Source organism: Coturnix japonica, chromosome 2 (assembly GCF_054131305.1).
Source record: "Coturnix japonica strain WE chromosome 2, WE-NBRP24, whole genome shotgun sequence".
In the NCBI taxonomy this organism is placed as follows: Eukaryota; Metazoa; Chordata; class Aves; order Galliformes; family Phasianidae; genus Coturnix; species Coturnix japonica.
Genome location: NC_140664.1, coordinates 111,823,772 through 111,839,373, shown reverse-complemented (window position 1 = coordinate 111,839,373; position 15,602 = coordinate 111,823,772). Strand labels below are relative to the sequence as shown.

Below are 15,602 nucleotides of genomic sequence, written 5' to 3'. Positions count from 1 at the left end.
TAGGAGGAATATCCAGGTGATAATAAGAGTAAGAAACCAAATGTGTTTCCTACATCCGAGGCTGTACAAGTGCTAATGGCATTTTCACATCTGTGTGCAGATTGTTCAGAAAGCTCTGGATAATGCCCGACAAGGTCGAACCTGCATTGTAATTGCACACCGCCTGACAACCATACAGAATGCAGACATCATTGCGGTGATCCAGAATGGCAGGGTGGTGGAGCAGGGCACCCACAGCCAGCTGCTGGCAAAGGAAGGACACTACTATGCCCTTGTAAATGCACATGTCTCTAATTAGTGCTGTTAGTAGATTTTTGTTGTTATTCTTTGTTTTTCCTGGGAAGATGTGAAAAGCTGACAGAAATAATGTTGGCTGTATCTTTGCTGATGGAACAGTGGCTATGTGGTGTGTAGCCTGGTTGCTCTGCCTGGTGTAGTCCTTGGCCTGTGTACCTAAAGAAGAATATAAACAGTGTATGCCCATGGGTGATAGGTACATGTGGCATTCTAGTGGCTGGGCAGTTGTAGGGACAGTGCGATCTGGAAAGACACAGACCTGGAGCCATTTCAGCCAATCCACCAGTTCAGGTAAGGGAACCCAGATTTTTGTCCCCTGAAACTCTGGCCCATGTGAGTGGGCACAGATCAAGGGTGGTCCACAAGCATGGCGGTGGCTAACTGTCAAGGATAAGCAGAGGGCTGCTTGTGCTTGCTTCTTTTATGTGCTTTTTGGTTTTTTTTTCCACCAAGATGCAGCCATGAAGTTTTCTTTATGCTCTAGGAACTGTTGATTCTCACAGATGACATTTGAAATAAAAGCATTTCTATCTCATTTAGAGAGAAGTGGTTATTTTTTACACTTCTTACCGTACTTCTAATGTTACTCAGCTTCACATATTTTTTGACGATTCAGTGTTGTATTTCAGACGATAATTGTAATAGTGGAAAGCCTTCCACAGAGTAGTATATTTTCCATAGTTTATCAGTGTCTGTTGTGCTTTTCAACTGCAGTCACTGGGGTCACTTCAAAAGTCTTGTAGGAGAGAGCTAAGATGGCTGCTTTGGAGTGGACTCACTGTTACATTCCCTTTTTCTTTGTTTTATTTCTGCACTGGAGTTAAGCAGTGGATTCGCAATTTAGGGGAAAAATACCTTATTGCTTAATCCACCAACATTCTGGGGGAAGAAAAGAGTGGTTGTTGCTTTGGGTTGGATGTGTATGTGTTTTTTCATTACAATTGTAATAAATTGCAACACTACAGAAACTTATTCATTTTCTACTACATTAACAAGTAAAATGAAGTAAAAACAGGAAATTATTTTCTCTATATAAATATAAATAGCAACCATTGCGCTGAATCATCTAACATCTGCGACTGGTTAATGGAAGATCTTTGTGGAAAATACTGCATTTGCATCCACACAGATAACAGAAAAATCCAAAATGTGCTTCCTACCTCCAGCTTGGAATTATTTAGTAAAATAAGGGCAAATTGAAGGAAATATTCAGTACCTAAAACAGTTTCACCATGATCAGCCTAGAAAAATAAGTTCTGTCAATACTGTGGGGCTTGTGTTTCCCCTTCTTGTCCTCTCTAAGGGTAAATGTTACCTACAACTGAAATAAAAGTGATTTGCCTTGCATTGCTTTCAGCATGTTCCTCACCGCTTTTCATGTAGAGCGTTCTCATGCTCCAGTAGCTGGACAGTCTCAATACCATCTATGTATTTTAGAGATAAACAAAGGAAGGTCTTGAAGTGAGATGCCTGGCAGCACCATGTGGAAAAATGAGCTTGCCTTTTGGCTAGGACCTAAAGGAATAGGTGCTGCTGCCATGACAGAGGGAGCTGCTCTGGGCCATGGGCTCTGAGTGGTGAAAGAGCTGTGCCTATCAGTATTTTACAGACTTGACTCAGTAAAAGGATACTAAAAATTACTAATGTTGTAGCCCTATTTAAAAGGTCATCTGCAGATTTAAGAACACCAGCAGATAAAACCAAGCCCTACCCATCAGGAAGGAGATGGTGGGTAAGAAGCAGAGCAGAATTCCAGCTGTCTCTAAGAATGACAGAGTAGCACACTACTGAATGCCTGCAAAAATACAGAGTGAGCAGGGTGACTTTACTGATTCAAGGGATCTATAAATAGATTAGCATGTTCAGCCTGTAGGCATTACTAACAAACTTTGTACTCAGATGGTTTGTTTCAGATGGTTCATGTCACCTTCCCCAGCTAGTTCCAAACATGCAACTGGCAGACTGGCTGTGTGCTAGTTAAAAGCAGATATGAATTCAGAGACAAATACATGTTAAAAGCACCTTTTCAACACTGGCAAGCTGGTATAAAGATCAGAAGAATAAACTCTGATGGGGGAAAAAAAGGCCTATGAGCATACATTTTGAAATCCCCGTCACTTTCTCCTTTGTTGCCATCTACCCCAGCTGCTAGAGTTATACTTCCCTTACCCCTGTACAAGTAGAGACTACATGCCCAAAGTAAGATGCTGGTGATGCCACCAGGGGCATCACCCCTAAGAGTGTCATGAGTATAGTGATGAAGGAAGAGCATAACACCAAGGGCTTTGTTTATGAATAGATGAGAAACATTCAGCCTACATACTTGCTTTATGCCAGGTCTGCTAAGCCTGCTAGAGAATTAATGTCTTACCATGCTCCAAAGATGAGAGTTGAGACTTCAGAGAAGGCATTCACAAGGAATTTTGGAGGCTGAATTGATGGTGTCTTAAATTAGCTGTATAGTTAAAAAAATAATTAATGACAAACAAACTGAAGCCCCTGAGATGGGATATGGAGTTGACAGAAAGGTGTGAACTAAATGGTACAGGAGCTGATTACCCTTTTGGCTTCAAAGAATCATTTGTTCTCATACAGGCATTGGAGCTCAGGGGTCCCAGTGGGTGTGGACATTCCCTAGTTCTGGGCACTCTATTTCAGTTTGAAATACATGTCAGCAATTGAAGAATAGTGTTGTTTGCAAAATAGTAAACGAATATAACATTTACCAGCTCATGGCTGGCTTTTTTTCCCCAAAATGTTTACTTTCTTCTGCAGCCTATAAGATTTCAATTTAAAAGCATCTAAAACCTGTAAAGAAGTGCACAGCCTCAAAACAACATCATTTGATAATCCTGATTGCATAACAAAAAGAACATTTTTCATGAAAATTGCAATTCTCAACCCTTTTCTTTTGGGATCAGTCAAAATACTAAACCAATGTGTCTTTTATCTGTTTCTAACTGGGATTAGGTGTATGAGCTTAATACAAACTCAGAGAGTTTGCAGAATTCCATTAAACTGTAGCAGGTGACAACTAACTTGCCCTTCCTTTGCTATAATCAATAGACATCGTACCTCTGACTTTTTACTTACAAGTTTGCAAGTGTGATGTTATCAGGCACAAGGAGAGCTCATGGGACCCTAGTCACAGTAAGCACTAGGGAAGTTCTTGTCACACCTGGGAGCAGGGTTATTTCAAAGTTAATTGTAGGTGATTTCACTAATTAATAAGGGAAACGTTAAGAAACTATGCAGGATTGTTAAGGTCTGTTCACTTGACATTGCTGGAGGGTTTTAAGTGAAACTGCTTTCCTGGACAGAGTCAGCTCTAGGAAAATTGCTACCCTTGTAGCAAGGGTAATAAAAAATAAAAAGCCAGATCTTGAAGTGCTAAATCCCACCATATAGATATGTGCAGGACAGGTGATAACTTTCTTTCATTACCTTCACTGAACTTGTTTTCAGACATCCAACACGAAGAATTTGGCTGTTTGAAGATTAAACAGCTTTTCAGGATGGCTTTTGCAACCCTCCCTACCACGAGGAAGCATTTCACAGCAGTGCTACAGTTCTGTCTCAGGGCTCACCCACTCATTTTCATACAGAGATAGATACGGTCAAAAGCAGAAGAGTTCCCACAGGCCTTGGAGCTATGGTTGTGGCTTGCCAAAAAAAAGAAAACAATGTGACTATTTTTCCAAGCTTTTCTGTTAGATTAAATAAGAAAAACGTGCGTTTGTAATCACTAAAGCTGTAGCCATGTTGCACATGAACTGGTAAGTGAAAGCCAGTATGTTACTTGGCCTCTTTTTGTGCATCCATGCTTCTCCAAGACAAACTTCTCTAAAAACATAGTTTATATAAGACCTAAGATATTGAGGTGTACCTAAGTTCATAGAATCATAGGGATTGGAAGGGACCTTCAGAGATTATTGAGTCCAACCCCCTTTTGCAAGTTCCTCCAAACTATTAGGGGCAAAGATAAATAGCAAGGCAATAAGGCCATCAGCAGCACAGTGGTCCTTCTTTTAAAATGTACTTGAGGAACTTATTTGTTACATCTGGATCCTTAGGTACATGCAAAGGACTGGGTTTTCTATTCAAAGGTAGAAGATTCCCCATGCACTGCTATTCTCGACCAAATTCCAGCTGCCCTATATGCCTTATCACAAACTGCCCGTCACTTCAACATTTTCCATAGTTACAGCTCTGACTGGCTCTTCCAGCTACCTGAGCTACTTTTTCTCCACAAGCACCTGCCCTAGCACTCACAACAGATGCTGTACTGTGATACAATGTGAAAGGACAGACAGAGATGAAGGGGAAGTGCCAAAAGCACTAGAGATGCAAAAGGATTACTTTCTAAATTCAAGGCTATTTCTCAGCAGAAGACTGTCACTGCTCTCAGTAAGTGAATCATTAACAGTGGATTGTTTCCATCAGCCTCTCTGGTGTGCTCTGTCAAATAGCCTGCAAGAAACTCTTAGCTACCTGAGACCCTAGCAATCATTTTGAGTTTTTATTTCCTACCTGGTTCATCAGCAGTTATATCAAGAAACTATTTTATGTAGCATGTCTTTATGGAAATAAATAATAATCTATTTTGCCCTTAGTGAAACTCCCGCACCCTCTCTGGTTATCCCCAGCTTGTCCAACTACATCAGCATCTCATTCTCCAAAGAAACTCACCAAGACTTTTCACAAAATGCCAATCTTTTATTGATTGCTTTCACAGAAAGATATTTTGGAATGATGTTAGTTCAAAAATGTAGGACTTATGAATACATTTGTATTATTTGTTGTATTTTCAGTTGCTCTGCTGTTTCCATTAGAGTAACATGCCACCACCCCACTTCTTTTGAATTTCTCCAAGCATCATCTGTGATTATTGCCTTATCATGCATATTCCAAAGAAGATCATCTCTCATTACTCTCAATAGAATAATTTTGTTGCAGTCTTTTGGATTCTAAAAGATAACCTGAATATGACTATTCACCTACAAATAACTGTTGGTTCCTGGCTCCTCTGTATTTGATCTAGCATGGGCACACCCCTGGAAAAGGTACTTCATATTGTGCAAGGACAGAAATGAGAGGGAAAGAGACAGTGTAATGGAACACTTATCACTCTGCTTCAGACATGTATAGCTGAAGAAACAAACTAGATTGCCTTCAAAACATCCATAGGATTTGACTCATCTCTTTCCAGAGGTCTTAGAATACAGTGAACTACATGACACATGCACCTACTTCTTACCATAAAGGCAAATGGGAATAAGGGTTTCCATTTGGGTTATACGTTTACATTAGGTAAAGGGAGTACTGTGCCAAATTATGGTCTTTGATATAGATGTTGTTAGGTTAGCTTATCAGTGCTGCAAATAACTTTAGGAGGCCCTGATCACAAAGGCTGCTCTTGCAGATGTGAGCTTTGAGGGTGAGAAAGGAAGTTTCTTCACCTGGATATTAGCGGTGCTAAAATGTTGAAGTGAAGGACAAATGCTCAGAAAATAGGAGTTAATTATCCTGAATATATAAGCAGAAAATAAGTTTACAGATTGCAGAGGTCAAATGGCTTGTAATAATGAGTGAATTAGCAGAATTGGGATTTCTTTTCTCTCTTGAGCGGTGTGTGGGAAATTTTAAACATACAGTTAACATTTTCAGGGTTCAAAGTGAATAGTCTTGCTTACAATCCAATCCCCCGTCCACTTTTTTTTTAAGAAACCACACTTAAAATGATAAGTGGAGTTCTCATATTCACATCTGCTATCCATATGAACATACACCTGGCAGTGATGTGTGTGTTTTGCTTCAGAGAAAACAACCAAACAGCTATCACTTTATACAGCACTAACAGCCTCTGTTATAAACCTGTTACATGTGTTTTCTTTACCGTAAATGAAGTGTATAGAAGTAATGCAGAATATGAAGATGAAATTTTAATGAGTCACTTCTATGATGCTAGAGAAATGTGAAGAGGCATCTGTAACGTAATTTACTTTTTAATACTCAATAAAGTAGGTTTTGTTGGGGTAAACAGGGTTGCTAACAAGTACTCTCATGATTGTTTCTTCAGTTTCTTATTTCACACATACTTTGGGACTTGGAGCAATTTTTTCCATGAATATATGCCAATCTTTCTGGGACTTCTCCAAAGTTAGGTGGTTTTTTTTGTTTGTTTGTTTCTTCTCCTTTTTCTGTTAGATCTTAATACTTTGCCATAGTTCTTTTACAATCATATATTCTGTGGCAGTGTGCTAATGTACACTGATCCTGATAAATTTCTTTGCATCCACCACCATTATCTTAGTAACTATCAGTTCTTGTTGTTTCCTGCAGATAAAAAGAGTTATGGATTTGCTTCTTTTGAGAGAAAATGCCACATTTACTTCCTTTGTGAAGTAAACTGTAACGGTTGGAATACATGAGCATACTTAGATGGTTATATAATTTTATATTTATAAAAATACACAATTTTATTTGTTTCAGTTCATTAGAGATTGTTCCATTGCAAGGAATGTAGGTATAATCAAAATTATGTGGTCAAATGAATAATGAGAAAATTCCATTTGTTTCAGCATTTCAGTTCAACCTTGCAGAATCAAAACTAGCTTTTTTGGAGGACAGTCATCAATGCATTATGCAATTTCTTTATTCCTCTTACTCAGACATGTAAGTCATTGCTCAATTCACATACTGTTTTTGTGCGCACAATGTTAGTTACGCATGCAGATTTATTCCATTTTTCAGTAGATAAACCTCTGTTGGCTTTTATGTCTGAGCCTTTTAGCCATACCTCCTGGGAAAGCAATTAAACTCCACGTGTTAGAAAAGCCCAGACTGCTCACTTTATGAAAGCACTAGCAAATCTCTCAGGATCCCCAAAGCTGTCCCCTGGCTTTCAAGAGGGATGGCATTATAAAAAGCTACAGAACTCAGCTTGTCTGACAAAAAAGACTTCTTACTGCAAAATTAAACCTCTTCTCATCTCACTGCTTTCCCAGATGGTTGCTTGTTTTCCAGAAAAGTAGCATAGCTTTCGTGTGAAGGCTTCATATTTTCATTTCTCAGAAAACTACAGGACCAGCAGTGAATGATACTGATCTGGACCGGCACCTTCAGTCAAGAAGCACAGAAACACCATAGAAGAGCCATGCCGTGGGCCCAAACCCCCCATACTGAGCATCCTTAAAAAGTGTCTCTAGCAAACATGAGCATGGCTCATACCACCTTAGTCACAATTACATTATTATTGCCAAGAATCAGCAAAGAGCTATACTATATGGGTGATATTTAAAATGCATTTTGTTTGAGTTCAGCTTTTGCCATGACTTCTTCAGCTTATTTTCATCTTCATGGGGAGTACAGTATATCTAAAAACATATTTTATCCTCTTTCCTCCAAGGACTCTCAATCATAATGCCACCAGGTCTGCCACTTTCACATAAGCATTCACATGTGTTTATAATAATCTTGTATTAACACAAGTCATATTCAAACAGAGTTTCAGATTTAAACAAACAAATAAAACTGTGCAAGCAAAAAAAAGGGGGGAAAAAGACATTGATAAATAATTTTTAATCTTGCATATACAGGCTTGTGTTACTTGGTTACATGTAAATTTACATTTGTAAATAACTGTTAAAAATTACATTTCTACTAAATAACTTTTTTCACACTCCACATCTACAGTTCTACTTTTTTTCCCCCCAACAAAATCTACTGGAATTTCCTTTGCCCACTCATTTCCTCCCAGATTGCCCCACATATTACTCAATGTCTCAACTGCAACCACTGCCCTGGAAGAAGAGCCTAACGGACACTGGTAGCTCAGTCTTTCACTAAGACTAGCAAGGATCCACTTTGTGGGACCGTACCATTCAGAATAATGCTTCCCTTCAAGCAGAGGTACACTGATGATTTGAATATAGTCTTGCTGCATTTCATTTACTTGAAGGAAAAAGAAAGATGGCCATATCGAATGGACGTCTGGAAATTTCAAGTGCTGAGGCAGATGCTCCGGGTAGCCCCAGTTTGATGTTATGTCAAAGTCAGAGGGGGCTTTGCTATAATTGTTACCATATTTATTATTTAGACTGTTGCTTCTAAAACATGCCAGCTATTTTTGAAGCTATTCTTAAATGAGAACAATTCAGGAAAAAAAAAAATAATAATAATAACACCAAGCACAAACTTCTTTCAGTTCATAGTTACATGAACACACACAAGCAGAACTATTTCCAAATCTTCCTTCAGGACTCTGCACTATTTTAACCTACCAAAAATCTTGGCAACTATTAAAGGCTGAATTAAATCACAGTCAGATGCATGTGCTTTCTGGAAGTAATTCATGCTCAAGGGGTAAATGATGTGCTGCAAGAACATTAGCCATACATCTTTCAAGTGGCCTTCATTCTTTCAGCTCATAACATTCACTTGTCCTATCTTGCTTCAGATTAAATGGCAAACCTGTCAACAGAGGAGGAGGTATTTCCCCAGAGCTGTTTATAAAATGACCAGTATGGCTCTGCTTCAGTCCTGCCTGAATACTTTGGAACACAATAACAAAGTGTCTCAAACAAAGAGTTCCACAGAAAGAGTAAGCAAACTCCAGAAGCGATGAGTAATGATGCTACAGGAAACTAACAAAGAAAGAGGATTTCTGTTGTGTATTGTAGCTCTCTGGGTGATTAGCAGGAGGCATTTCAAAAGGTCATATTTTTTTAAGAAGCCTCATTACGTTCAGATCAAAGGCAGTGCATTTGCTTTTCTCAGCCATTGTTGGATGGAGAAATCTGTTCACCAAAGAACAAGTTTCAAAGCACAGGGGTCTTAGCTGATTGCTAATTCTGCAATGGCACTTTCTGCCCTAGCAAATTACAATTGCAAAACTACTGCAAAGATGTTCTCCCCCAGATTGCTTTGGGGGAAGCCAGAATGAAAACCTATCTTTTTGTCTTAGAAATGCTAAGATGAAGAGCTTCAACTTTTTCAGCAGTTTTCCCATGGTCAGAACTATTTTCCACATTAATCTGCAAATAGTTTTAACTAACCTGTGCTGGCCTTTTTTACTGAATACACTGTGCATCCAGAGCCAATCAGCTGGAGGTGCAACCACAGCAGGTGACTCCTGCAACAAGGAGAAACTGCTGGGGGAAGGGGAACTGAGGAGAAGCAGATGAATAGGGTGGCAGTAGGAAGAACTCTTGCACCTTGCAAAGTTCTTTTCATTCAAATGGGACACAGGCAATCTGCACCTATTCACTAGCTTGCTGACCAGAAAGATTTACAGAAAATGAAGCCTGGGGTGAGACAGATGCGTGAAGAGAAAATGCAGGACAATGACAGGAAGCCACATCTGCCACCCATCCCCACAAGGCATCTCTGAGCATTCACGGCACAAACACTTGTTTGGAGAATCACAGAATCACTAAAGTTGGAAAAGACCTCTAAGATTGTCTAGTCCAACCTCCCACCCACCACCAATAACTGCCAGCTAAACCATTTTCCTTAGCACCACATCTACATGTTTCTTGAACACCTCTAGGGATGGTGACTCTGCCACCTTCCTGGGCAACCCATTCTAATACAACATCATGCTTTCAGAGAAGAATCTTTTTCCTCATATCCAACTTCAACCTCCCCAGCACAATTTAAGGCCATTACCTCTCATCACCGTTACCTTAGAGAAGAAGCCATTACCTACCTCACTACAACCTCTTCTCAGGATGTTGTAGAGTTGGCACAGTGAGCACAACAAGGACAGTTGCTCCACGCATGCCTATCATGGCCCCTATCTGCACCAGTCCAGCAGGGATATGCCAGATGGGGCACCCTGCCACCCCTCTTCCCAAACAGGAGATAATTAGGGCATGGGGATTCTAGCAGCCCAGTTTGGATCTAGCAGGCAGGCTTTGTCTTATTGAGACTGGAGAAAGGAAAGATGCCACCCGTTGGTTTGTTTACCTGATTTAAATATTTTTACTAATAGAAAACATTGCTAGTATTAAACAAAAAGCTCCTCACCCTTCTTCAAGCTCATACAAACCTGTGTATTTTTTACCACATCAACATGCAACTGAAAATATTTTTAAGGTGCCATAAATCAAGATGGTTTTAGCCATAATAGTTCTTGAGTAATGTTTTTGTGAGAAATTCTCTGGATTCCCTGTCCAGGAAATGTCTGAGATTCCTGAGGAAGAGCAGCATTAGCAGGGCAAGGTGACAATGCTCACTTTGTACCACCAGGTTTTGTTGCTGGGATAACAAAGGTTTTGTGGAAGCTTAAGCTTGAGGTATTTTGGGTCTTGATATTTCTGTATTAGTTCATAGTTCAAGAAATAAATTCTGATGATTAACTATAAATATATTTTTTTTTATTTAAAATAGAGAGATAATAGAAAAAAAATACCCTCGATTTAGCTCTTTTTTTCTTCCTTTTTTTTTTTTTTTTTTTTTTTTTTTTTTTGAGTTACAAAGGGACTCACAAGAGGCCAAAACCTTTTCAACCAACTGGACTCTTCTGTGTAGTTGGCAAGGCAAGTCCCTCAGGTCAGAGCCCAATCCATGGGGATTTTCCACTTCATCACGCTCAGGGAGCATGATGGCCATTGCACATCAGCATGCACTAACGCCCACAGATAAGTGTGATGCTCACAGACTGCTTCAATCTCCGTCAGGCTCCCACTAAGGTATTGGAGTACAGAGCAGCACTTGTGCTAGGACGGGAAGGGAAGGACTTAGGCCAAAAGAAGCTGGCAAATGCAGTTCTTTAATGAGCCATGTGCTGACAGGCCTGCTTGTGAGCTGTTACAGATGTGCACCAGGCAGCCTAATGAGATGCAGGAAACTCAGGAGGCCAAAAAGCCTCTTCAGATTTTCCGGTTATGTTGGTAGGATCAAAACTGCCTGCTCTACCTGGCATCGCTGAGCAAAGGGCCATGGTAGTGAAAACATTGCCATTTGAGGCAAAGGCACAGATGCACGTGGATTTCCATAAGGGGGAAGAACAGAGGGGATGAGTCAAGAGCCAGGAATGAGATCCTGAAGTGGCATGCTAATTATAGTAACAATTTCTGTGATTCCCCTGTTATGCAGTCAGTGATGCAGGAGCATGAGAGGAGGCCAGGGCATAAAACAACACCAGGACAAAGGAGCCAGTGAGGAAGGGAAAGCAAACTCCTGGTGAGAGAAAACCTCCCTGAAAAGTTCCTCCTGGCAACATCTCTGCTGAGACACGGGTGAGACAAAGTGCACTGCCCAACATAGCAGCAGAGCCTTCTAGTGGATCTCCTGGGAGTGAGTCAGCCTCATGGGCTGCCAGGAACCCTGACAGCCCACCTGTATCACGTGTGCCTGAAGAAGCACATAATCCAAAGAGGTGTTGTCCCAGGGCTAGAATGGCTGGGCACTGCTTTGTACAACTCCATGCTGCTTCTGCTTCACCTCTCCTGTCTCTGGGATGCCTATTTATCAGCATATTGCAGATGGTATTGCTAATTGCCAGGCCTGCATATTGAAACAGATCAAAGGTGCAGGTCTGCTTTTGTCATTGAACTACAAATTAAACATTTTTAGCAGTCTGATTGATGGAACACTAGACAGCAGAAGTCCCACTTCACTTACTTCCTGTCGTATGGGCAGGCGTGGGTTAAAAAGAGCACAGGACACATATCCAGTCCTTTCCTTGTGAAGCTACACCCAGCAGCGCTTGCCAGAGTATGAAGCTACATATCATATGCAACAGTGACATCTGTCGGCACAGGCCTTGCCCATCACTGCCTGTGTATTCTACCACAATATATTTAGTGATAGGAGCACACATCACATGCTGCTGTGATAGCAGTGCCATGCTTAGGCACAGTAGCTGGCAGGGCTGCAAGGCAAATTCCTTCTTGAATAACTTACCCTTGAGCAGAGATACTCAGTCTTGACTCAACACACTATTCTCTTTACACAGCAAAAACTTGCTGTTCGTGAAATCTTCACTCATAGTGAACTCACACAAACTTTCTTTTATTTTTTCCTCCCTAAAATGTGCCTTTGTCCAAAAATGTGCAGCTGTAGAACCTTGATGCTACATTGGGAGGAGAACAGAATCCACTGCAAAAATTTCTTCCCTCATAACCAGTGATTCTCTCAGGGAAATACCATTAGAATCAAGAGAAGCTAGTGTAATTTCTCCTTTTGGGCTGCAGAGTCCTTGGAGCTCATTGTTAAGTGAAGCTCCAGGTAACTATAGGCACCTTCTGGGGCAGGCTTATTGACAGGAAGGCTGGCTTGTCACACAAGGTTAGGAGGAGGAAAGATAAGTAGTGAGGGCAGACAAAGCTAAGACAAAAAATCATCTGAGAAGCTTCCAGTATATAGATGAGGCACATACATGGGGTTACAGATGCTGTAGACATCAGCAGTACATGGAGGTTCCTTGGATGCTCTTTGACTTTTTATTAGGGGCGACAAATGGGAAATGGCAGAAAAAAAAATCATAGCCTTCCCAACTTGAGAACCCTTGCAAAAAAAAACCTCTAAAAAGAGTCCACATTGCACTGAGTTTGCCAATGAGGTAACTGTACTGGACATAACCAAACATAAAAAAAGCATCACAAGCAAACCCACAACAATCAGTATAGTACTCACCACTTCCTTCTATCTTCTCAGAGGTATGGCTGTAAGGGCAGATACATTCCTTTCAGATACTATCTCACAACACAGAGGCTATGGCCAGCACACTCCCTTAGAGGTCTAACAGAATCTCTCACAGAAACCCAGCTGCTGTCAGACACTCCTGAACCACTTTAACCCTCCTCTCTTTCACCTGCAGGTCCTTACCTTGCACCTGCAGGCTCTTTCCTTAGGCTGGAATCATTTGGGGCCTGCCATAAATGTCAGTGCCTATGACTGAATGTAGCTATATATTTTCTATTAATCTCTGTTTTTTCATACAGATAACCCCTAAATGCAGACAAAATGCAGAGCAACTGCATCAAATCTGCTTTTAGTTTTCTATTTAAACAATTTTTCTCCCTAGAGGATATCAGCACTGTTGTGCAAGCCTCCCTCTCTGCTTTCCATCTCACAAGAGGGCAGGATCAGCTTTTTAACACAGGTCACAGGCATCAAGATTGCCTGTAATTTTATTTATTTCTATTAATGAGCAAGGTAACGGGTAATATTACATGGATGCCTCATGTATGAAAAAAAAACTTGTTATCTCCATGTCTCCTTTGTAGAACCACTCCCAAAACAGGTGTTTTAGTAGTCAAATACATTTTCTTTCATGACCTTTTCTTAGCAGAAAATGCAAAGAAAACCTAGACAAAAGTTCCCGATTTCCTAGCCCATGAAGCTGTTTCAGAGTAGTGAGTTTTGAGAGATCTAAGGCTACTCCATGGTAACTTTAGACCACTCAATTTGCCAGACCCATCTCTTTCAATGTGACAAAGTTTAAACCGCAGGACAAACTTTCCTGAGGCTGATAACTGATTTTCATCTAAGTCCTTGAGATAACAGTTCCACTGCTGCATTTCTTTTTCAGTAATCCCGTTCACTTTGACAGAAGTGAGATGCTCTCAAGGAAACAGTTAACGCCTGTGCTCTGAGGAAGGGCAGGAGCCCGCAAGTTGTTCTGTCTCTATTGCCCTAGAGAATCATGCTGTGTTGGAGGCACTTTCAGGAAGGGTCTTGGGGGTAATTTCTTATAAGTGGTCAAGATGAATCTGAATTTCTTAGCTCTTGGCTTCTCTCTAGAAGAGCAGTAGTGTTGGCATGCAGTGGGCTGAGTGGATTGTCTGCTGAAAGGGCACAGTAGGCATTTTGCTGTGATTATTCTCCCAGTAAGAGCTCACTTACAAGTGAAAGTGCAGATGAATGTCATCTAGCTCCTTCTAATGTGGGCATTAGAGACCTTATCTGTTTCTTGTTGCCTGGATGCAAACAATAAATAGGTGATTTTACTCCCTCTTTTATTTCCCTTTACATTGCTCTCTTTTCTGATTTGGGGTGGCATGTTCTAAGTGTTTTGTGGTTTGCTTCTAACTAAAGCTGCCTGCTTACAGCAGGTCCAAAATAATTATTCTAGCTGAGTATTTGGTTCAATAGCTATTATTAACTTCCTGTGATCTCTTCCTATTTCCATAATTGTACCTGAAACTGTGCAGTTCAATGCAAGAGGATAAACTGAGTCCCTGGAATACTGTGTGCTCAAGTATTTCAGGGGCATTGTTAAGTCAAGTTAATCTCCAATTTTGTTAGTCCTAGAGGGTCCATTTAAGCTGCTTTTCAGTGAAGCTATTCTTGATTATTTTAGTTGCAAGTAATTTACAAAGCACCATGTGGCTCTAAAAAGTTGTAGGGAAAAGCTTAAAAGACTACCTCCTTCAACTGAAAGATATTGGTTTGCTTTTCTGGTCACATCAGAGAGATCTGGGGGAAGAAAAAATCATGCTTGATTTTAAAATAGATTTTGATTTCTGCTATTTACCAATGCTTTTGTAATACGGTGCTATCTAGTAAAGTTTCATTAACAGTTTTTTACTTTATAGTGTCTAAATCAGTCATGTGTAAAGAAACATAAGCTAAATAATATAACCCATCAGAATTAATATGAAGTCTTGTGTAACAAAAGCAGAGGAGGAAGAAACTGTAAGGAGCCTGGATTTCCGCTGTGGTCACAGTCATTGTTATTGCCTAGTGAGAAGTGGTAGCTGATGCATTCACTGCTAGTGTCTAATAGAACTCAAGCAGAGACAAATTCTGTCTCTAGAAGAAGAGAATAGCTTTTCTATATAGCAGTGCAAGAAAATTCCCAGTGAGCAGTCAGGTCTCCTCCTGAGAGATAATGTTTGATTAAAAACAGAAGTAAATCACTCAACCATGATTTGTTTTCACATACAGGAGAAAAGTTCAGCCAATTAATGACTTCCACCATTTAAATTCCCTATCAAGAAACTTGTGGCTTTGCTGCTATCCCAGATGAACAGTGTTATGCATGCACTACATGATAATGCCTCCTGGATTACACAGCTTTTCCTGTGCAATCATCCTGCTGGGCATCATTCTTATTAAGGAGTCCCTGAAGCCAGGACTGAAGATAAGGGGAAGTAAATCCACAGATATTTTCACTGTGCTTCGTTTCCTTCTTCCTTTTATATTCTCAGAACTTCACTGTTATCTGTGCGTTTTCTTCAGCTCATTATATTGGTTGTATTTGTGAATCCAGGCATACAAGTTTGAAAGATATATCCAAAGTGAAGGCTCTTGATCTTGATTATAAGATCAGTCATTGTTTTACAAGCTAAAAT

General features: G+C 40.3%; 1 protein-coding gene across 4 annotated transcripts in view; it reads left to right on the top strand.

Annotated features, from left to right (window-relative positions):
- Positions 1 to 1,644, top strand: part of ABCB5 (ATP binding cassette subfamily B member 5) — a 36,517-nt gene extending 34,873 nt beyond the window's left edge. For all 4 annotated transcript variants that reach the window (XM_015853839.3, XM_015853841.3, XM_015853840.3 and 1 more), the window contains one exon: positions 101 to 1,644. In XM_015853839.3, the coding sequence (XP_015709325.2) occupies positions 101 to 298 (198 nt within the window). In that variant the 3' untranslated portion in view covers positions 299 to 1,644. The remainder of the gene's footprint in view (positions 1 to 100) is intronic.
- The last annotated feature ends 13,958 nt before the right edge of the window (positions 1,645 to 15,602 follow it).